Source organism: Anabrus simplex, chromosome X, assembly GCF_040414725.1.
Source record: "Anabrus simplex isolate iqAnaSimp1 chromosome X, ASM4041472v1, whole genome shotgun sequence".
Classification (NCBI taxonomy): Eukaryota; Metazoa; Arthropoda; class Insecta; order Orthoptera; family Tettigoniidae; genus Anabrus; species Anabrus simplex.
Genome location: NC_090279.1, coordinates 44756329 through 44781481, shown reverse-complemented (window position 1 = coordinate 44781481; position 25153 = coordinate 44756329). Strand labels below are relative to the sequence as shown.

Genomic DNA, 25153 nt, shown 5'->3' with positions numbered 1-25153 from the left:
TAAGTGGTCCTGAGGGTCGCGATACCAGTTGCTACGGAACGCGAATGGTTCTGTGTAATAGCCCTTCGCGTGCTCAGACGGCTAGAACTACACAATCCACCGATGGTCCCTAACCCGATACAGGAGAGATCCTCACTTGGACTATGTGTAAGTAATTTAGCATCCTGCTTCATGAATTTGTGGAGTTCAGAACGTTTTAAGCAATCCTCGGACCTATGGGAGTAATGGAGCCCCACTCTCATTTGACAGGTAAGGGAATCCTTGGAAACAACTTAGCGAAAGAAATGGAATTCGATGGGGAGCTATCAGTATTAATGGGGCTTTTGGAAAAAATAAAGTAGAACTGGCTGAGTCAGCTTAGAGGTGACGCACCCAGATGTACTAGGGGTAAGTGATATTCGGGTAAGAAGTGATAACGAGGGAGTGACAGGAGATTATAAAGGGTACTTGTTGGGTGTTAAAAAGGGACTGGCACTGTTTATGAGAAATACTACTGTACGCAGCATAGTTTCTTTCAGGCACGTAAATGAGCGAACGATGTGGGTACATTTGGCAGTTGGAGGAATAAGGACGAGAATTATCTCAGTGTACTCACCATTTGAGGGTGCAGATGATAATCAAGTTCACAAGTTTTATGAAACATCGTGTGACATCGTAGTCAGGGTTAACAATAAGGATAGAATAGTACTAATGGGCGATTTCAATGCGGGAGTTGGGAATAGAACTGAAGGATACGAAAGGGTGATTGGTAAATGTGTGGAATATTTATGGAAGCTGATGGGAATCGGAAGCGTTTTCTGGACTTCTGTGCTACTTTGTGTTTAGCCGTTACGAATGCATTCTTCAAGCATAAGGCTATTCACACCGCTACATATGGGAGGCTAGGGTTACCAGATCCATAAAGTAGACTATATCTTAACTGACTTTAAATTCAGGAGGTCTGTTAGGAATGTGTGAGTTTTCGGGGATTTTTCGTTGGTACAGACCACTATCTGATCTGTAGTGAACTAAGTATCTCTAGGCCTAGGATATGGAAAGTGAAATCTGTCTGCAAACGAATAAGAGTAGAAAATCTCCAGAACGAGGAAATTAGACAGAAGTACATGGATATGATTAGTGAGAAGTTTTGAACAGTAGACAGTAAGCAGGTTCAGGATATAGAAAGAGAATATGTGATATACAGGGCTGCTGTAGTAGAAACAGGAAGGGAATTCCTAGGAACGACTACGTGTACAGGTGGGGAAAAACGAACATCTTGGTGGACTGTCGAAGTGACAGCAGCTTGTAAACGTAAAAAGAAGGCCTATCAGAAATGGCTCCAAAGAAGGATTGATGAAGACAAGGAATTGTACGTAGATGAATGAAACAGAGCGAAACAAATAGTTGTTGAATCCAAAAATTAATCTTGGGAAGATAGTCTTACCGGTAATAACCTGGAAAGGCTATGCCAAGCAGCAGCGAAACCTCTCTGGGCAGTAAAAAAAAGTCCTAGGAAGTAAAGGAAAAAGAAATGAACAGTGTTTTGGGTAATTCAGGTGAACTCATAATAGATCCCTGGGAATCATTGGAGAGGTGGAGGCAATATTTTGAAAATCTTCTCAATGTAAAAGGAAATCTTCCTGGTGGTTTCGCGAACAACCAAGTTAATGGGCAGGCAGGAAATGATATTGGTGAAATTACGCTTGAGGAAGTGGAAAGGATGGTTAATAAACTCCATTGTTATAAAGCAGCAGAAATAGATGAACATGGACCTGAAATGTTGAAGTATATTGGGAAGGTGGGGATGAAATGTATTTTTTCCACCCGGAGAGGTTCCTTCTCCCTTATATATGAGGGGTGTAGATGCAAAACTCATATTCTGCACTTTCCCAAACTTTCGGAAAAAGGTGAAAAACTGTTTAATGTTGAAGGCCATGGTATCGTACTTTTTTTGTTACAAGTTTGTTTCAACATGAACTGTTTGCCCACACTGCAAAGCTTTGTGTAAAGAGGGCTCTTTTGTAATTTTAAATAAAAATTCAGACAATGTGAGTTTTGAACAAAACTGTGGTCAACTGTGAGTTTGCAACAAACTTTCATGTATAATGTTAGTTATGAAGCAAAACGGTTTAACTCTGAAAACGGACCAAGGAAAATATCGTGGGTTGGTATGCTGTTATAGGTTAGGTTAGCAAAAAGGAAACAAAAAGCGTTAAGAAAATAACAAATTTTAATATCTAAAATGTTAGAAACTTTGTAGTAGTCTACAGGTTTTACACATTAATGACAATGACTTCTTCAATCGGCTCACAAACTGGTTCCTCTTCTTCATTGTCATCAGCCCCATCAATAATGTTTTTGAAAAGTAGCAACTCCTCGTTATCTCTCCAGTGGTCCCCGTGATGTTTCCTTAACAAGTTGTTGACATCAAACTTCTTGGTTTCTTTTGTTGTGTTTGACGCATAAATAACGTTAGGACTCATGTTAGAAAGTCATTTCCTTGGCTTGGTTAGAAATTTGGACGCTCCAGGGTCTGACTTGTATGTGTACTCACCCCGAACAAGTACGTCCTTCGCTTTAGTTCTTGTCAGAACAATCCTTCTACAGGCCCCCAGCCGTAATAATAATAGATTAATTAATTAAAAACTTGCTGCGTAAACTGAGAAGTTAATGCTAAGAGTGAGGTGAACAAAACACCAACAGAGTGAAAACAATCCCAAGATGCCCTGGGGGCACCACATGCTCTCAGATTGGTTGGAATGGAGAGAATGAATTTTGCTGCAAAACATCTGTTGGATAATGTGACTTATGTTTCAGAACTCCATTTACAGTATATTTTTCAGTCTTATAATGTGCGTTTTGGTTCAAACTACCATCAGAGTTCGATGCGCTTTTACAAGATGGTCATGGTGATATGCATAACTCAATACCTTAAAAAATTGGAGAATGAGGGTTTTGCATCTTCACCTCTCAAAAATCCTTGTTGAGCCAGACATAGCGGGACATTGCACCCAGTGCAGCCAGTGCTCTTTTCAGTAAGTGTCGCATAATCTGTAGTTGTGACTGGTAATGCATCCTTTCCTAAATTCTACCGGTTCTACTGACTGTTACAAATCAAATTTGTTCTTCCAGAGTATGTTTCAAGTGGTTAAACCACCGCCGTCTAAAAACCTATATACTACTTGCTCTATGCCATCCAGTTAACATGCTTCTCAGTGTGAGCTCTAAGTGTCACGAACCTCCGCTAGGGGCGCCAGCTAACGCACCCAACTTATCTCCGTACCCACGATGTAGTGTTCTAGGGCTTTTGTATCGAGCATTTGTTTGTGTGTCTCTGGTTATAAAATGATTAATTGTTGTGTTCCTCTCTGTATATCACAGCAGGATATCCAAATTCTTCAGGTGTGAGGATTTCTCTTACCCCCCCCCCCCAAGTAAAGAACTTTCGGAAAATTGGCTCAACGCTATATCAGTGCAAGGATCAACCAAGGGTAATCAATGGATTCTATTCGATTATTTTCGTGTTTGTAACCTGAATTTTAGAGATGGAGATAAAAGGTAAAACTAAAAGAAAACTATATTGAAGCCAGACAGCGTACCTAGTCGGTCTTCGAATAATCCCCATTACCTTCAAACCAGAAAAATTGCCCGACGAAAGACCAAACAGCGACAAGATATTTCTTCGGAAGAAATCTGCGATAAAACAAGCTCTTCAACTGAAGGAACTGCATTGGATGACGAGTACGAAATTCATTTGAACAACGATGTATAAATCCAAGTCAATGAGTAAGAATGCCTGCAGTGATTAGAAAATCAGACATTAGAGGCTCCGATCAAGAATTCTAAGACTGCGATAACAGCTGATGACTACCAGTATCTATAATGAAGTTGAAAGACTGCGAGGCAATTCGAAGACAACCATGAAATTGATCGTCTGAATAAAGTAAAGGAAGCAGCCAAATATAAAGGAAAATCTTCCGGTTTTTAAAAGGAAATTCATAATTTTCGCAAGACAAAATCCGGGCAGTCAGAACAAATCATGCGGTACTATGTGCCGTGTTGAATAGTATCCCAAACAGTTACGAATATGGCAGGACCCCTGGTCTAGTGTCGGCTCCGTCACAAAGTACTCTGGACAGGTAGCCTAAATGGAAAATGTTGATAGTGTTTGTCGGAATTTCCCAATTAGTGAAGGAAAGACTTAGAGCTGAATGTAAAACTTTCAGACCAACAGAGAGGAGTGTAACAGTGATCGACGATTAAATGGCTGATTAGGTACCGGTAGCGGTACGGCTCCTCTATGACCGAAACAGTGACAAGTTCGTTTGCGTGGTCATGTTGAAGGTGTATGCGGCACAAATATTGTACAATCTCCTGCTCTCGCAAATAAACTGTTGTGTTTTCTTGTAATCCGACTTTTAATGAAGTTTTCCAGTCCTGCTGCCTACTTCCTCGTTAAAGGCTTAGAAGTCTCCGATCTAACCTTTTAGTTCAGAAATGATTACTGTAATGCCTTTCGGCAAAACAATCCAGATTGAGTGCATTTCTAATGGCCAGTAGATAAAATACTTACAAAAGTTGAATGATGATTTCATCGAGTACGTTAAAATAATTCGTTTGTATTCAAAACGTGGAAAACTGAAGTGCCTGACTTATGAGACGGCTGATGCTGTGTCGCTAACTGTGAAATCTATAGTGGAATGAGTGTCTTATCTGTTACAAAAAAAGTAATTTTTTTCTCACTAGGTGATTTTCTGGAAACGCAATAGAAGCTCTATATCGTTCAGTGAGATTGGGTGGTAGATTTAATGACATGGCAAACGCACGCATTATGTACTGTAAAACTTATCCTGAAATCTGGTCATGAACAAAGGGCCAGCGAAATACTGATATACCTTTTTTTTTTGCTTCCACTGTTGGTAAGCAACAGTAAGACTAAAAAGGTGCTCCGTCATTCGTGTCGAGAAAATTCTGAAATTTGTATGTACCATGCAGCAGTGGGACAATTCTAATATAATTGCTGTAAATGTTAAGATTTGATATATTTTACGTTTCTATATCTTAAGCCAAGTTCAAATGTGAGATGTTAGTTTCTGTATGTGTATTATCTTCTCAAATAGTAACATGCCAAGATTTATTATTATTCATTTTATATTGGTTTTACGTACGAACTCTCATTTAACCAACATGTGCTCTGGGTGCGGTAAGTGCTGCCATCTGCAATGTCGCTGTAAACCACTGCCTGCTCGATCTGCATCCGATGGCTGCTTATACTGCCTGCTCATTACAACATTTTAACATGGCACTAAATGAAACACTCCCTTTACAAATACCCACAGCAGGTGGCAGCACCAACCGGCTCCAGACCTGTCGGAATGAAATAGCGGGAAATAGGATAGACTGTACTTGTTTTCAGTGAAAATGGTGTACTGCTGCGTGCCTTTCTGCAAATCAAAGAAATGGAAACCAGAATGCCGTGATATTTCATTCCATGATATACCTTCAAGTACACAATTGCGTCGAAAGTGGTTAAGTATTATATCCAGGGAAGGAAACAGCAAGGGAAGTAAATGGATTCCTTCTGATTATTCCGTGGTTTGCAGTCTACATTTCGTAAATGACGATTTCCAAGTGACCAGCAAAACGCGAAAATTAAAAACAGGATGTGTACCCAGCCCTTTCCCTGATTATCCAGCTTATAAACAACCGCTAATTTCAGCGATGATTAAGAGAAGGGATTCAAGCACAGAGACGTCTAACAAGAGCTCTTCAAACACCATTGCAGAAAATGGTAAGCGTAAGGTTTGATATATTACATACTAAGTAATATAATATCTGGGGACACTGTACTGTTAATGTGAAGGTACAAAACAGAATAATATGCTGTCATAGATTCCATTGTCCGCCTCTGTGGTGTAGTGGTTAGTGTGACTAGCTGCTAACGCCGGAACCCCGGGTTCGATTCCCGACTCTGCTACGAAATTTGAAAAGTGGTACGAGGGCTGGAACGGGGTCCACTCAGTCTCGGGAGGTCAACTGAGTAGAGGTGGGTTCGATTCCCACCTCAGCCATCCTGGAAGTGGTTTTCCGTGGTTTCCCACTTCTCCTCCAGGCAAATGCCGCGAGCTTCCTTCACCCTTCCTTGTCTATCCCTTCCAAGGCCCCTGTTCAGCATAGCAGATGAGGCCGCCTGGGCAAGGTACTGGTCATCCTCCCCAGTTTCATCCCCCCGACCCAGAGTCTGAAGCTCCAGGACACTGCCCTTGAGGCGGTAGAGGTGGGATCCTTCGCTGAGTCCGAGGGAAAAGCCAACCCTGGAGGGTAAGCAGATTAAGATTCCGTTACGAGTCTTTTGCTAGCAGTATAAAATCCTGTCAATATACTGCTCTTTTTATTACTATTATTATTTACGCAAGTAGGGCCTATTTAGTTAATTGGTTAATTCCAGTGGCTCGGAGGCTGGGGTGTGTGTGGCATCTTCAGCATTAGAAATCATCCAAGGTAGGACTTTCATCTTCACAGATATGAAAGTCGCCTAATAGGCCGTCTGTTATTATTATTCTATGAGTATGTACCTGATTTACTGGAAGATTTTCGTGAGCCCCCTGAGTCAGTGTGTGTCACTTCGGAAACTGCTTACCAGGGATTAGTGTGTGGTTATTTAGTGCATGTAATCGAAGAAAAAACAGAATGCAGCACGTGCATGAATAACGTTTCTACCTCATTTAATTCATCCCCATTGATAGCTGCGCTAGCCCTAGCAACGATTTATTGGCCTAATTATGAGGCTTCAGAAATTTGTTGAGGCTGCTCTACCGTACTGCAAGAAATCTGCAAGTCTGCTCCAGACTATAAAAAGCTATGTTCTATACCTTCTTTGTGCTAATGTAAGTTTTTAAAGTGTTTTAGTAACAATAAGCACCAGGAACTTGTGTCAGAAACTGTGGTGGCCAAAGTCGTGAAACCTCTACTTAGTAATGTAGGGATATACCATACAGACATTCCAGGTTTTCTTGTTCGTCGAAACCTCTTTCTCGAAAAGTGATGAAGCTATAACTCTCTAGAGCACCACTTTATACGTAAAATTCTTTAATATTTCTCTTACTTTCAGATTTTAAATTTTGCTGGTATGCTTATCTAGTTGTATTCACGCGGTAAATGGGTACGTTTGGTGCTGCCATCTAGCGGCAGATTGTTTGTAAGGCGTGTTACACGTTTGAGTATGGAATGAGCAGGCAGTTTAAGCAGCCATCGGATGCAGATCGAGCAGGCAGTGCTGTAAACGCAATTCCCGCGGCACAGAGCAGACAGTATGTAGAGATTGAGACGGCGGTGGGTTAAACAACATTCATATATCAGTTCTTTTGTGTTATCCTTTATATGTCGGCCCGGTCCAGTTTGTGTATGTAGAAAAGGCGCCGAGACGGCCACTCTGGTGTGAAGATTAGTACCCTGTGTCCTTGTATAATTTGTGTCACCCCCTTTAATTTTGTAGGTATACCAGCAATTCCAACCCTAATTGTAATGGTACAACCACAAATATGGTTTACCCTTCGAGTATGTTTTAGTATATACCCTGGATATTAATATTTTCTATCCTAATGGTCTAGTCTCGTAGGTTGATCAGCAAAACAGCAAGACTTTCATTTCTATAAGACAGTTATACCGATGTCTGGGACTTTTTTCTGCTGTAATCTGTGCATATAATTGAGGAAGCAGCAGAAGAGGAGGTAGTGTACGTGCTACCAGTATTAGTGATCTCATTGTGTGATACTACTCCCCTACTGATTAGCTATTTCGTGAGTCATAATAGAGAACATCGCGCAGTGTATACAGTTAATTAAGCTAACTTACGGGGCAAAAAAGCCCATACATCTTCATCAACAAGTAAATATGAAGTTTTGTTTCGAAGTGGCTGGTATGGTATGTATGGAGGGTATTAGCCAATTCTACAGCTTATTCCGTTAAGTGAGTTACGGATTTTCTTCATTGAGGAATTGTGATTTCTATCATTTTACACTGTGTCCACAACCTCTGACATATTGACGGTAATGTTCAAGTTCAATAATTTACTTTTGCTAAATGTATAGATCTCAATTGAGAATATTAGAAGGTAATACTTATATTTCTCAGTTTGAGATTTGTACATATTTTTAATATTTAATGTTATTAATTTTCTTAAAATTTATTTTTAATTAAGCATTAAAAATGAATACGCATATAACTAGATTGCTTTTCAGAAAACGCCCAGCATTTGCGTTGCAAGTTCTGGCAAGTTTTGTGTAGTAGCAATATGTCGTACGGTACCGTATATCTAAATTTAGTGGAATGAGGATTTCTTACTGAAGAGCTACGGTAGTTTCAGAAAGATATCGCAACATGTAGTGTGTAATTTTAATTATTGTTTTTCTGTGTTATTTACCTCTGTGTGCAATTTTATAGTGACGCTGTGGATGATGAGTTGTTCTTTACACAGTAGGCTGCGACATATGGTAGTAGGTTCGAAATCTTGAGAGGTTTCGATTTAGGATATCTGTATCTTGTTATTATCAGTGTTGTTATGGAGATTCTTTTGTATCACTTCATTACCCCATGGCAGCTATATCCGGTATTTATTCGTGATGATTTAGATAACAGTATGTAGGCTGCCCCTCTGATTTATTGGTGTGGAAAAGATCTTTGGGCGCGAGTGACGGTGAGTTTACACGGGGTCGAATCCTAGGATAGGCAGCCCTGAAAAGCGTTTCCGTGGTTTCCCCATTTTATCATTAATTATACTTGATTATTGCCGCTGCATATCTAATATTGTCCCATTCCCTTGGAGTTGTTAGTGCAACATTAAACTGCTGGCAGAAATGGAAGAACAATCTTCAGGAATAAATTCTGGCTGTGGAAACTGTAGAAGGTAGTTACTTGAAAGTGAAACCAATAATATATTAATAGAATAACCTGTGATGGCCAGAACATGTAAACACGGCACACTTCAGTATTGACCCCTACATTGAAATAAACAAAATGCAATTGAGCATATTTTCCTGAAGAGATATGTGTATACATAGAAATCTGTTCCCTGGCAATGTGTAAGAATCGACTCAATTAGCCACAGGAACGAAGGTTGTATTACCTGTAGGGGAAATTGTAGTATTCCTTGTTAGTGCAGTATGTTTACATTTACAGTAAAATATCACAGGGCCCGATGACTTTCGATGTTATGCCCCTTAAAAAACAAGCATCATCATCATCATCATCAGCAAAATATCACAAAGTGACTAATGAACACTGCTATTGGGTGAAATGAATTCTCTGAGGCACTACTTGAGGTATTCAACCTAGACAAGTTTCATGCCACCTGGGGAACAATGAAAACTGCTAAACATTTAAACCAATTGTTTGACACGGAACTCCCTACAAGGGGCGCTCCGATAAACACCACTCGGTTGTGTCATTAGACATTTCATGCACAGAAAAATAAAGAAAGGACACTTAAAGTAAAAGTTGGTGGCATTGTTCAATGAAAAGAGCTGATAGCTGTATTGTGTAAATTTTTGTCTTCATTTCAACAGAATTTTCTTTCTTTTCCATTTCCAGTCTTCTGGGTTGAAAGGTGAATCAAGAACCTCCTTACTTTTCCCTTTCTCCACCAGTCCCTTCCTTCTTTGAATATTTTTTCTACTTTTACTCCACTCTTCTCTGTACTCTCCTCACCGTATCCATTCACCCCATTCTGGGCATTCGCCTATGTCTTTCTCCTATGACTTTCTCTATAAATACTTACTTCAAATCAAATCAAAATATCTGTATTTGCAAATGAGGTGTCTATCTCGGTGGCAAATGGTACACTAAAATTGTCAAGCACTAAATTTTAAATTAACAGGAGAAGATGAACATTTTCCTAGAATACAAACAAAGTTCACTCATATACAGTATGTGGAATTACTTAAAATGATACTATACAACTTGTATAAGATTAAAATGTTCATTGCATTTATTTACTTATTTGTTTCTTTACCTATTTTGGAAACTATGTAGCATAACGACCTGCTGCGTCTTAACCAGAGCCCCTTTTGCCACCACTTTTCAGTGTTCCTGAAGTGTCTTCACAGCTACCGTAGCGGCCCCAGGGCCCTTGAAGTCCCCACTGTACTTTACCCCTACAGGCAATCCGCTACTTCGGCTGTCCAAACTCCACAGACCCGGGGGTGGAATTAATTTATTCACACAAATTTTTAATTTAAAATAACCTGCACTGGTCGAATGCCCTCTAACATTTCATTTATTTTCTCTGTTGCTGTTTATTCTCTTCTTGAATATCTGTACAGATTTTGGAAAAGGATCAAACACTACCCCTGGTACACTGTTCCACTCCTTCACGCCCTTCCCATTGAATGAAAATTTACCCCAATCGCTTCTGCTAAAATTCCTTCAAATTTTATACTTGTGGTCAGTTCTGCCATTATAATTATTTTCCAACCAAAGCCTCTCACGGGTTTCTCCCCATGCTTCTTCTCTTGTACGGGCTCTATATAATTCTCTAAGTCTAGTTTTCTCCCTTCTCTTAATGTTTTCCTCCCAAGTTCCTGTAACATTTCTGATACACCACTTTTTCTCCTGAAATCCCCTGTTACAAGTCTTGCTGCTTTCCTCTGCACACTATCTATTTCTTTTATTAGGTATTCTTGGTGAGGATCCCAAACACTGTTTGCATATTCCAATAATGGACAAACCATACTTATATGACTTTTTCCTTTTAATTCTTTGTTGCATCTTTTAACTAGCCTCATTATGACATGTAACAATCTGTGTGCTTTCCGAACAATGTCATCAACATGACCCTCCAAGTGCAAATTACTTTCAAATCTCACACCTAAGTATTTGCACTTGCCATCTTTTGGGATAACTACCTCATCCAAAGGATATTCAAATTCAGTTTTAAAGCTCATGTTTGTAAATGTTGTAACAGTTGATTTGCCTCCATTAACCTTCATATTATTTTCTTCAACGCATTGTTGGATACCCTCAAGGTCCGTTTGTAATTCTGAATAATCCTCAATGTTATTTATTTCCCTATAATCAATTATGTCATCTGCATACAATCTTATTTATGATGTTATATTATTCCCTAAATCATTTGCGTATATTAAGAAAAGTAACAGACTGATTATACTACCCTGTGCGATTCCCTTCCAAACTTTCCCTTTCTGTGATATATTATTTCCTACTTTGACTTTCTGAACCCTTGAATTTAGAAATGTTTTTTCCAATGTATAACTCTTACATCCAATCCTATTCCCTCCAATTCCTTTAATAATATTCCATGTTCCACTCTATCAAAGGCTTTGGAAAGATCTATGCCTATGCAATCTAACTGGCCTCCTGAATCCAACTGATCTGACATGTCATGCTAAAATCCCACCAGTTGTGCCTCACAAGAAAATTTCTTTCTAAATCCGTGCTGGCTCCTCATGAACCAATTTTTATCATCACATATCCCTCTGATGTACTTAGCTATTAAACTCTCCAATATTTTACAAACTATACTGGTCAGGCAGATTGGTCTGTTGTTCTCTGGTTTCCTTTTATCACCCTTTGCTTTATAAATTGGTATTATTATAAATTCCTTCCATACTTTTGGTATTACACTATTATTTTTAACATAGTCAACGTGAAATTTTAAATAAGGCATTATGTACCACCCCATTGTCTTCAATACCTCCCCAGTAATTTGTTCAGTTCCTGCTGCTTTTCCTTGCTGAAGCAGTTGGATTTCTCTGAAAATATCTTAATTTGTGAATGAGAAGCTTCTTGTTTACCTATGTGTGTCACCCTCTCTATCTTCTGTTACAGTTTCCAAGTCCTGACAAACTTCTATTGAATCTCTGAATTACTTTGGAACTCCCTCTTCTTCCATTTTCATCATGTGTCCATACCATTTCAGTTTACTAGTCTCTGTCTTGCCTTTCAGCTCAGGGAATCCCATTCTCTTCCTAATTTCTATGTTTCTGACTTTATCCCTTCATGCCCTCCCTATTATTTCACTGAGGAATTTCATCTTGGCCTCTTGCATTCTGCTTTCATCATGTTCTGTTGTTATCCATGTTCCTGATGCATATGTCAAAATTGGGGTGTAATACATTGGGTGCAAAATTTTCTTGCATTCCTTTGGGATGACCCAGTTACAGACTATACATCTCACACATTGATAAAACTCATTGTCTTGTTCAATACTCTTTCCAATTTCTTAATTTATTTTCCCATCTTCTGCAATTATTCACCATGAATATTTGAAGCTTTAGGTCTTCCATTTACTCTTCAATATTTCCACTTCCTTCTCCTTTACCTCTCGTCACCACTACTATCGTACACTTTTCCATACTTATTTTCATTTTTATGTTCCTTATCTCCTGATTCCATACAGTATCTTGTTCCTGTGCTTCCATTTCATCTTCTCCACATATTATTGTGTCATCTGCGAGGAGTGACGCCTTTGCCTCCTTTTTTCCCATTTTGTGTTGAATACTTTTGTGGATTTCATCCATGATTGTAATGAAGATTGGAGGGGATGAAACACATCCTTTTTGAATTCCTGTTTCTACTTTGAACCAGTTTGTTTGTCCTATCAGGGTATTCATACTACTTACTCACTTTTCGTTCATGGGTTTTATAACTGGTTCTGCTCCTCTCCCTGCCTTCTTTTTTACCAATGCATCTGAGAGCACTTGCCTTGGTACACTGACATATGCTTCCTCAGTATCGATAAATATCATCACTGAAACCTACCTAAATTCCCATCTCTTCTCCATCACATTTTTTAGGTTCAACAGATTGAAAAATTTAAAAATTATGTTTACACAGAGTAAGGAGTACAACTCCATATGAAAGTGAAATATAGTTAATAACTTGTGCCAAGAAAGAAAAGAGTTGAAGCCTTTGAAAGGCCATGTTATCAGAGGTTATTGAAGATCATATTGATAGAACATGTCTCAAATACAGAGATAGTGTATCAGCTTGTCGAGAGGAGAATGGTTTGAGAGAATTTGATCCTGGGAAGGAAAATTTCTGATAGAACAAACCTCAAGAACTGTGAACACGTTCAGTTAGTTTTGAAGCTGATTGCAAAGGATATAAATTGGTAGGAAGATTCCAAGGTATGGGCCCGGGTGATCAGAGTGATATGCAAACAGAATAGTGACTGAATTTTCAAGAAGTTTTGTGCATTTTGATCACAAGCGATGTGCGTTGAATTTTTAACAAGAAAGGTCATCTTGTTGTGGTTTCAGTTCCATATAAAACTGTATGTTTTATAGCTATTAATGCGATATGTGTCGTGTAATACTAAGGGTCCTTTGGCTTTAATCTTCATATCGACAGATATGTTAACTTATATTCCTATGGAAGTGATCATTGTTTCAGAAGTCATGTAAAACTGGAGGTCCTTAGCTTTGACCAAAGTATCAGTCATGGTCATAGTCATAGGTATGATCACAATATCAACAATCATGTAAAATTTCAAGTTTTTCAGTGTGATCACAATATTCACGGTCATATAAAATTATAAGCTTGTTGCTTAGTCTGTTGACAAACCACATAAGTAGCAATGACAGCAATAAGGTAATATATTTTTCTGGCTTATGTTTCAGTGTAAGCTCATTGTAAGTAATCAACAATCCCAGTACCTTCTGACTACTTCAGTTTTAGTGCAAAATGGACCTTGAAGTAAAGATCAAAGAGGAACCAGCCTGGCTTGAAGGAACAACAACTGCATCACTTGTAAGCTCATTCTAGATAACTTTATAGAGGTCAGAAATTAACCCTTAATAGCTGAATAAGTTTGGCAGCGGAATAAATTCCTGTGTGCTTCCACCATTTGCTGCATGAGCATCTATGCGTGATATGACTCTCTTTTGTTTCTTTGTCTGGGAATACACCACCAAGCTTTACACAAAGCTGCCAATATTTAGGAACTTAAGGTTGGCACTGGATTAGTCTGCACTTTTTACTGTCAGTGTCAAAATTACTTTGGTTTAAGGGTTGCACCTCTTCTGTTCTTCCTCCCTGATTATAATAGAAAATGGTTGGCCCAATCACAAATATTTCGTTAGTGTTTTTGAGGCTGGATACACCAGTCTGCTACATAAACTGCCAACACAGGTGTGATTATTCTGGGTTAACCTCGCATCCTCAATGTGCTGGAATATGTGTGTGTTAAGGAAAGAGCAGATTTGCCTATGGCATACGAGGGATAAAATAGCTCAAAATCTGAATGCATGTTTTCTCAAAATAAGTATTTTGCTCAGACGTTGAACTCATTTAGAAGACAGAATAGTGATTAGTTTATTTTATTCCTAATTAAATGCAGGTCAGATTCTATGTTATGTACAGTACCTTATCTAAGGGGTCTAGAATACATGATTTCTGAGAAAAATGTGCTTAATATGCCCCTTTATAGTGGGCTCTGACACTTCAAGGACTCATGCCACATTAAACAAAAAAATTTCTTTCCTCTTTGTCATTACTTCCCTCTTCTTTTTGTGTATCCATTTCATCCATTCCATAGTTCCAGCTACTGTTCTCTTCTATATTGAATGGGTTAAGTCAGTATATTCTAGAACTTGATACTTAAATCCACTTTTATTAGTAAGTTAACTTATATTAGAACATAAGCTTTTGATCACAGTCCCTCCTCCCATTTAGTGCCGAAAAGGTTTTATGAATCCAAGTGAGGAATTTAAATATTTTGTAGTAGATCATAAAAGTTCTTCTGAAACAGTAGATGCACACACCAACACTGCTCACCCTCCACTGACAGTGTCCTCATCCCCATATACCTTCACAGAGCACTACATTACATGCTTGTAGTAGTGAAATATTTCATTTCTAGTTGCTTTGACTTCAGGCTTTGTCACATCTTTTGCTGGTATAAGGCTGTGATAAGCCTGCTCCTTTCATTTTTATTTTTATATTTTACAATTGGAAGCATTGAAATATGCTGTTTGAAACAGAAGTGTCTTAGTGCTTTTTGTAGTGCCTGTGATCTCGGCAAAACCAGAGTAGAGAATGTGATTCCATTATTTCTGTCTGTAAAGAAACTCTATGCTGAGAACAAAAAATTATTTAGAAGAGTTGTAACATTTTTAATTTGTTCAAACAACTTTTAATATTTGACTGATATGATTGTGCATATGAAAACAGTCATACAATTTTGTGTTTATGGCTATAGCTGCTTCCTTCCAAATTCTGTGTGAGATGGCCTCAATTCCATCCCTGGTAGTATATCTTCTGATATGGCTAGAAAATGTTTCGTATTTTATATTTTGTTCTCAGTCTCATCCTTTCCCTGACATAAGGAGTGAGCAATAATTGTAACACAATTCTCAGTACATCATTTGGTACCGAGCTCGATAGCTGCAGTCGCTTAAGTGCGGCCAGTATCCAGTATGGAATAATATCAATAAGTTAATTTATTGAATTTACCACCTAATCAATACAAAATGTCATACTTTAGTTGGTTTACTTTGGCATATTAACAAAAATGGTACATGTTTCGCCTTGAATTCAGGCATCATCAGCCATTATCTTAACTTTAAAATAGAAACAGGCATCTGATTTATATATACATGAAATAAAATTAAAAAACCTTGGAGAGACTAAAATTACAATTAACATATAGTAAAAGAATTAAAGTTAAGTTTGTTATAAAGATATTACAATGAGTCAGTAATAATTACAATTGGTGAAAGTAATGGTGATATGACATTAGAAGGTTTCTATTATAATTAAAAAGAAAGAACAAAGCAACAGTCTGTCATAAACGAGTGATAGGATTGCTAAAAATTATGTTGGCCGACCAGCGGTTACAACGAAAATGACAAAGATGGTCGTGTTTAATAAAAATGTAGCATAAGATAATAGTGAAATATGGTCATGTGACCGTCAATACTTGTTGACTAGAGATAAATCGAAAGTCAATGGCATATGGTGATATGGTTCAGTTTAATAAAAATACAAAGTTGAATAACGATGTTTAAATAGGGCCTTTATGGACCATCTCGATTTGTTGCAAATACTGCAATGTTCTTAAGAACGTGTGGATGATTGACATTTGAGTCGAAACAGAAGTGTTACAGTTGAATCTGTAAAAGGAAACAAAAAACGTGGTGTTAATTGAGTGAAAAATCGTAATTGAATGTTAATGTGAAGATTGTGTACACTTACCATTAGACTAAGAGAGGGTAGTTTGTTACGTTATTACGTTATTAACTGAGCGTTATTGTCGACTGTCTGCTTCTTACTGCGAGTGTTGTAACAGTATGTTTGAGTTGGAGGTGGAACTGTTTGCGAAGGTGTGGCTATGGGCTTGTTTGTAGTGCTTGGAGGGGAGTTGCTATTGGCAGAAGAGAGAGGGGGAAGTGTGCTTCTGCGCGGGTTGTAATAATGAGATGCCGTTGGAGGGAGCGAAAATACAGTGGGTGTGGCTCACGGTCTATTGGTTGCATTTGAATTAGAGGTAATGGCGGTGAGGGGAAGGGGGGATTGTGTTAGTTGTAGAGGAGGTAGGGGGGGCTTATTGAATTGATGTTGAAAACTTTTAGGAATATATTGGTGAGGGGAATTGAATCTTGTAATAGACATAAAGTCTGTTCGTACAAGGGGCTTTTTTTTATCAATGATATCGTTTAAGTTCTTATCTTTGTTGAAATGTTGGTCTAGGAAAATGAATAAATTTTCATACTCAGTCGTACCATGGAGGCCACTGCGTAGGCTAATTGTAGCTACCGGCAGTGCCAATGCACTATCCAGCGTCTTGGTAGGTGTGCTAGGTACCAACTGATGAGCCCAGCCTAGCACATGGGGGCGAAACGCTGGCAACAAGAATGAGTTAGCTGGAAAATTTATAATGTCCAATAACGGACCATTTATATTGGTATTATAAATTTACTCATTTGGAACAAATATTTCAGATTCCCTATGGGAATCAACATCTATAACATCTGATGGCCAAGCAGGCATCAATTTTTGATAATGAGACAAAGTCTCTCATAGTGCATTGGCACTGCCGGTAGCTACAATTAGCCTACGCAGTGGCCTCCATCGTATGCACTATCCAGCGTCTTGGTAGGTGTGCTAGGTACCAACTGATGAGCTCAGCCTAGCACATGGGGGCAAACACTGGCAACAAGAATGAGTTAGCTGGAAAATTTATAATGTCCAATAACGGACCATTTATATTGGTATTATAAATTTACTCATTCGGAACAAATATTTCAGATTCCCTATGGGAATCAACATCTATAACATCTGATGGCCAAGCAGGCATCAATTTTTGATAATGAGACAAAGTCTCTCATAGTGCATTGGCACTGCCGGTAGCTACAATTAGCCTACGCAGTGGCCTCCATCGTATGCACTATCCAGCGTCTTGGTAGGTGTGCTAGGTACCAACTGATGAGCCCAGCCTAGCACATGGGGGCGAAACACTGGCAACAAGAATGAGTTAGCTGGAAAATTTATAATGTCCAATAACGGACCATTTATATTGGTATTATAAATTTACTCATTCGGAACAAATATTTCAGATTCCCTATGGGAATCAACATCTATAACATCTGATGGCCAAGCAGGCATCAATTTTTGATAATGAGACAAAGTCTCTCATAGTGCATTGGCACTGCCGGTAGCTACAATTAGCCTACGCAGTGGCCTCCATGGTATGCACTATCCAGCGTCTTGGTAGGTGTGCTAGGTACCAACTGATGAGCCCAGCCTAGCACATGGGGGCAAAACGCTGGCAGCAAGAATGAGTTAGCTGGAAAATTTATAATGTCCAATAACGGACCATTTATATTGGTATTATAAATTTACTCATTCGGAACAAATATTTCAGATTCCCTGTGGGAATCAACATCTATAACATCTGATGGCCAAGCAGGCATCAATTTTTAATAATGAGACAAAGTCTCTCATAGTGCATTGGCACTGCCGGTAGCTACAATTAGCCTACGCAGTGGCCTCCATGGTATGCACTATCCAGCGTCTTGGTAGGTGTGCTAGGTACCAACTGATGAGCCCAGCCTAGCACATGGGGGCGAAACGCTGGCAACAAGAACGAGTTAGGTGGAAAATTTATAATGTCCAATAACGGACCATTTATAAAGGTTCTTTAAGTCGCGCTGTATTTTGTTTGTTGGATCTTTATTAATTATAGTATAGGTTTTGTCTGATAGAAAGGTTTCTGTTTTATCTATGTAATATTCTTTATTCATTATTACTATGGTGTTGCCTTTATCTGCTTTGGTTATTACTACATTACTATTATGGATTTTAGATTTCAGATTTAGGATTTGTTTTGAGATGTTGTAGTTGTTGTTAGATGTTATCTCATTAAACAATGTTGGGAGTCTCTTTTTTACTTCATAACGTACGTCCTTTTGCTTCTCAATCGGAATTTGTTTATCAATATTAGTTTCGGTTTCTGCGATGGTAGTAATTATGTCGTCTGCTTTTTTGTGATTAGGCAAATTATATTTAATACCCTTATCCAATAGATTCATCTCTTGTTTGGAGAAGGCAGTATTAGAAAGATTGACAGTAGTGGAAATGTTAGTCAAATGGGAAGGGGGCACTTTGTTAGTTGTGTTATGGTCGGAAGTTTTGCGTTTGTTTTCTTGTAAACAAGATAATTTATGGTTTAGGGTTTTCTGTTTCGTGTCTAATATGTAAGATAGTTTAAGGTCAGTGTGCCTTAAAAATGAATTCCATTCGAGTGGAGATAGTTTTTGAGAGATGGTCAAAAGTGTCTTATATAATTGTAAATTCAATAGAGATTTCTTCCTGTATAATAGCTTGATTTCATTTTTTAACCATATGCTGTTTACCTTCTTTTGAGTGACATTAGATTTTGAATGGGGATGACCTTTTTGTTGCAAAGATTTGAGAAACTTAGGAACCAACTCTAATTTCAAGCAATCTTTAAGAAACTTAATATCTCTAGAAATCTTGCTTATTTTAATTCTTAGGTTCAAATACTTATTAGGTTTTATCATTGCCTGGTTGGCATTAATATTACATGTGATAAATATCATTCTTGATCCGTATTGATGATACTTGAATGGAATAATATCAATAAGTTAATTTATTGAATTTACCACCTAATCAATACAAAATGTCATACTTTGGTTGGTTTACTTTGGCATATTAACTAAAATGGTACAAGTTTCGCCTTGAATTCAGGCATCATCAGCCATTATCTTAACTTTAAAATAGAAACAGGCATCTGATTTATATATACATGAAATAAAATTAAAAACCTTGGAGAGACTAAAATTACAATTAACATATAGTAAAAAAATTAAAGTTAAGTTTGTTATAAAGATATTACAATGAGTCAGTAATAATTACAATTGGTGAAAGTAATGGTGATATGACATTAGAAGGTTTCTATTATAATTAAAAAGAAAGAACAAAGCAACAGTCTGTCATAAACGAGTGATAGGATTGCTAAAAATTATGTTGGCCGACCAGCGGTAACAACGAAAATGACAAAGATGGTCGTATTTAATAAAAATGTAGCATAAGATAATAGTGAAATATGGTCATGTGACCATCAATACTTGTTGACTAGAGATCATCAATACGGATCAAGAATATTTATCACATGTAAGCAGTATCCAGTAATCGGGAGATAGTGGGTTCGAGTCCCCCTGTCAGCAGCCCTGAAGATGGTTTTCCGTGGTTTCCCATTTTCACACCAGGCAAATGCTGGGGCTGTACCTTAAATAAGGCCACAGCCACTTCCTTCCCATTCCTATACCTTTCCTATCCCATCGTCGCGATAAGACCTGTCTCTGTCGGTGCGACGTAAAATAAATAGCAAAAAAAACATCCTTTGGTTATATTATAACAATCCTCTGCTGGTAGAAATCTTCCTTAAACATTAGTGAAATTCTGAAAGTAACTGTAATACTGGAAATTAATGAATTAACATACACATTTGTTGGTGACTATATTTGTAGATATGTGCTATGAGCATACCTAATATATCTTATTTTCCACAGGAAAATATTGAACATGTATCAGAAGTGATAGCTCTGAAGGAAGAAGTTAAATCAGAGTTAACAGAGCCAGAGTCAACGCAGGAAAACTCTCTTGAGGTAATGTACATAACTTGATAAGCCATTGTCAGGTAATGGAAATGGTTAGAAAATTGCTCAACAGATATCAGTGTTTGATCCTTCATTTCATTGCACATGAATGATAGTCCTACAGAAAATATACTTTTTTATGAGATTGACTGTTTACTTAGCTATTTTCACTTTTCCTTCAAGTTGTTCCACAATCTTGCATTGTGAATTGTGCAGTAGTTAGGATTATTCCAAAGACCTCTACTCTATATCATTTGGGAGATGGTATCAATCCTACTAGTACTTTTGAATTTGTAAATAGTTTTGAACACAAAGTAATTATAAGGTGCATTGTTTTCTTACTGTTACAGGATATTTTACTAGTTGCTTCCAAATGAAACACCTTTTTTATCTTATTCCTTATATTAGTTATTGATTTCTGGATAATACTGTAATTTGTTGATACAAGTTGCAGGTGATATCCTTGTTTACTCTGAGTGTTTGCTTATATACTACACACATTTTAGCCATCTTTTGGCAAGTGAAAAATATTCTTATTCTTCCTAATGTGGTCTATGGTGATACTTGCCCATTGTGACTGATAATATTAATTAACCCATATCTGCCCAAATTATTTTTTTGTGGAATATTGTGATGTATTTCATAAATATAGTTGTTTGTAACCTAAGTGAAAGGGTTATGATGATTTTAGGTTTCATTACCATATTTTTGCGGAGATTTGCTGTGTTGACATATGTCGACAGTGAGCATGGATGGGTAGGATAAAGGACATGCTTAATAAAGGAACATTTCTTCGCATTTTAAGTTCATGTAAATGTAATAATTAATCACTTAGTAAATATTAGTCACATAAGTATTGAATAAGCACAAAATATTACAAAATATACTTTTCAAAACATAAATGAGGAACAGTTTTGTCTCAATATAGAATGCACGCTGTTTCAAAATGAAAGGACAATATTTGTGTGTTTGTAGTACTTGTTATACACTTAATACCAAATTTTGAGCAAGTATGATCACTCTGAAAATAGCAAAAGAGGAAAACTACGAGTAGTACTTTAAAACAGTTAAATTTGTGTTCTGAGGTTACACTCTGCTTTTTATCATCCAGTCTGGTTTAGCGTGAGTGAAATGCCTCGAAACAAAGGACGTGGCAGCCAATATTACATTTTTTGCACTGTTTCCTGGCAGTTTTACCACATTGAGCACACCGCACTTGATTCTCTCTTGTTTCGTGTTAGTGGGATACAGCATCGAAACGCACTTCTGGCAACACGCATGAAGATACTTTTGTACTTGGTCTTTCTGCATTAGAACGCGTAGCGGCACAAGATCGGATATATGCCGTAACAATGTACCGTGTGAAGCTGAGAAGGTCTAAATTTTCCTGTTTGCAATTTGGGGTCAAACGGTAAAGTTGCCATGCATTGTTCATGCAGACGTTCAGAAGGAACGCAGTTAGAGGCCAGTACCATTTCTTGTTTTTGATGCTGATGCGGTAACAGGATATATTTTGATCCAAACGATCGATTTCCTCCATGTGCATATTATACAAAATTATACATGCTAGATGAATTACTGTTATGTATTTCTTTTCAGCATTACCATTGTACCATTTTCACTTATTTTTGTGCACACTAGTTCAGCACAAGCCCGGAGTTGATTACCAGAGAGTCTGTTTATATCTGCACGACTCATCATCATCCCTATCTCCGTCACTATCTAAAGCATTTTGGGGTGGTTCTATGTTTGTATTAGCATCTAGGATGTCTTGTGAATCCTCCAGGATGCTTACGATCTGCTTGATGGTCAATCTGAGAAGGATAAATGAAAATTCTATATCAGTACTGAGGCAGTCCCATTCGTGCCCGCTGTTGACATATGTCGACGTGGAACTTTTGTGTTCTGCTAGACAAAAGCAACTATATATCAGCCATGAATGAATTCAAAATCTGTTAAAGGCATGTTTCATTATTACGTTTAACACAACAGTCCGATCTTATTTTCAACTGTAACAATATTATAAGAAAATATTTCTCACCGTGACAGAAGCTTCATCCCCTTGTGTGTATATGATCTTTTTTACGCAGCCACGCGATAAGGGGTGAAACCAAGTGTTTCTTGTTTTCGTGCAGTGCAGTAAGTATCAAACAATGAACGGTAAATAATGCACCTCAAAAATATTCTTCCGGTTTACCGATATAAGTTCAACAGTATTCAGATATTAACGTCGGCAAATGTCGACAGTGGGCACATATGGGTTAAACATGCAATGGAATAAATAAGCCATTCAAGAGTTATCTTGCCTTTCCGTTTCATACTTCATAAGGGATAATGTTTGTGATAGGCCTTGTAAGTTCATCGTTACTCACCTGAAAATTCGTTGCGTGAATGAATTCTTCATTACCACTGTCATTGTCCACTTCATAGCTTGAGTATCATCTTCTTTCAGTATGACTATGTTGCTATGGGGTCTTTCATTGCCCGTTTATTGAGATACTCATTTCACCATCTCTTCCAGGAGTTCTTGGTTATCTGCTGAAAATATAGCCATGTGGGCAAGGTTGTGATGAGAGCGGAAGTATAATCATGATCAAGGAGTTTTGTAATTGGCTCTCCTATGAGGAAATGGGATGTAGTTAGGTAAGAAGTGTCAAAACGATCATCATTTAGCTTTGGTGAAATAATGTATATGTTGTAAGAACGGTCCATTCTTTGTTGGTGAAGCGAGAAGAATCCATCACTCATCTGAGGTGTTATAACAGACTCTTGACAGCTGCTTCCCAGATTCCACCAAGGTGTGTTTTTGCACAAGGGATGAAATGCCATGTCAGTCCCATGCCTGCAGTTGTGTGCAAAGTTGATTTTCTGTGGATTGTTTTGCAGGAAGGCCTTATTTTCTGTACCTGATCCGAAGAAGTTTGTGCCTTAATTGCTGTAAATGTTGAGGGTTTGACCTCTATGATACCTAAGTTGATAAAGTGCAGAGAGAAAATTTGTCGTGGTGAGATCAGGTATCATATCTATATAGACAGCCTTGGTAGCTAGGCAGTCTGATCTTGTTCGATTTCACATGATTTTTTATTAGAATTTGGCTAGCAGTTTTAAGGAATGGGTAATTGTGGGTTACAGGCAACATAGGTGTATTTCGCATTAATTGTTCAGAGGTGTCTGCATTCAACTTAGAACACTTGAGACGTGTATGAGTGTGGCTTCTATCGGTCCCCCTTGCTGATGAGATCCTAATCTTGTCTCTCAGAGAGTTGAGTGTCAGGATGAAGTGGACGAAGGTGTTCCGCCATCATAATTATATTTGTGACATGAAACGGTATTTCTGATGTTTCCACTCCATTAGTGTTGGAGTATTGTACAGTCTTCCGTTAACAAGAAGATGGCCTTCTTGATCTATGATTGGATTTATAGTCTTTAGTTTCCTACACAACATTAATCTAACATTTGTATACAGGGTTCAACTCCAATACGAACAGTGGACTCTATTTCACTCTGTGGGTTGTTTACGACAATTCTAGATAATTATATGTTACAATTCTCATGACTTGTCCGTATTGAAATGTACATTAATTCAACAATGTAACAAAAGCTTATTGAAATCCACATATTGAATACACATTGGGTTCTTAAAATTAAGATTTATCTCTCGTAATACTAATTTAAGGGGACATGTTTCGCCTATTGCGTGGGCATCATCAGTCGTGATCTCATGCCTGAGGGGTAAAAATCAGGATCCTGATTACTTTGGTCAACTTGTTACGTAGAGGAATGTATGTTATAAAAATGAGGAAACTCTGTAAGTCAACAAACGACAATTTACACAATTAAGACACGTCTAAAAAATATTTGGTGAGAGGATGTGAGTATGTGTTATAAGGGTGGTCCATTCATTGTTGGGGAAGCGATAAGATTATTTCACTCTTCTGAGGTGATATATCAGACTCTTGACAGCTGCTTTCCAGATTCCACCAAAGTGTGGTGCTGCAGGAGGGATGAAATGTCATGTGAGTCCCATGACTGCAGTTGTGTGAAGAGTTGGTTTTCTGAGGGTTGTTTTGCAGAAAGGCGTTGATTTCTTTAGCCGTCTCGCAGGAGAAGAATTATAATAAGAAAGTATCATGGGTTAAAGAATAGAAGGGACAACAACTCTAGCAGAAGATTTAGGGGTGGGTTTAAAAAGAAGAAGACCTTTGGAAAACAAAAAGGGACCGCAATAGGAGGGGTCAGAAACTGAAGTATTCGTCTGAATGCAGAAATCATCCTGATGTTGATGAGTTTGGAAAGAATGAAAAGATAATGGGAAATCAATTAAAGTACAAATTAAATTATCCAATGAGGCTGAATTAGAGGTGGTAAACGACTGGAAAACGGTGGGAGGAAGAGAAGCATCAGATGAAGAGGGATGAAATAAACGAGATAGAACATCCGCAACGCAATTATGGGTACTAGAAATGAATTTGGTGGAAAATTTAAACCGAGAAAGACGGAGCAACCAGCGGTCAGTTTTGCCAATCTTAGGAGCATTAGAAGGAAGCCAGGAGAGGGCTTGGTTATCGGTTTTAACAATAAATTTTTTGTGATTGAGGTACTCAGAAAAATGTTCAAGGGTGGTCACTAAGGCTAGGGCTTCTCGTTCATAGAGGGAATAATCACGTTCATTGGGAGAAAGCAGTTTACTAGAATAAGCAATAGGCAAAGGGGTACCCTCAACAACTGGATTAAGAACTCCACAAATAGCATAATCGGAGGCGTCAGTGTGTATATCGAAGGGTAAAGAAAAATCAGAGAACTGCAGAATGGGGGCATTGATAAGAAGAGTCTTAAGAGTAGAGAAAGCATACTGTTGAGTAGGGGTCCAAACAAATTTAACATTTTTATGCTTGAGATATTGCAATGGTTCAGCAATATGAGATAAATTTGGAACAAATCAGTTAAAAAAGAAACCATTCTAAGAAAGGTATGCAGTTGTTTAATATTTTTAGTGGGGGAGAGTTGCATAATAGCGGCAATATGATCAGGATTAA

General features: G+C 37.9%; 1 protein-coding gene across 1 annotated transcript in view; it reads left to right on the top strand.

Annotated features, from left to right (window-relative positions):
* Positions 1-7773: 7773 nt before the first annotated feature.
* Positions 7774-25153, top strand: part of LOC136886247 (oocyte zinc finger protein XlCOF19) — a 55674-nt gene continuing 38294 nt past the window's right edge. Inside the window, exons 1-3 of the mRNA XM_068230800.1 lie at positions 7774-7902; positions 13617-13746; positions 20031-20126. Of these exons, the coding sequence (XP_068086901.1) occupies positions 13681-13746; positions 20031-20126 (162 nt within the window). The 5' untranslated portion in view covers positions 7774-7902; positions 13617-13680. The remainder of the gene's footprint in view (positions 7903-13616; positions 13747-20030; positions 20127-25153) is intronic.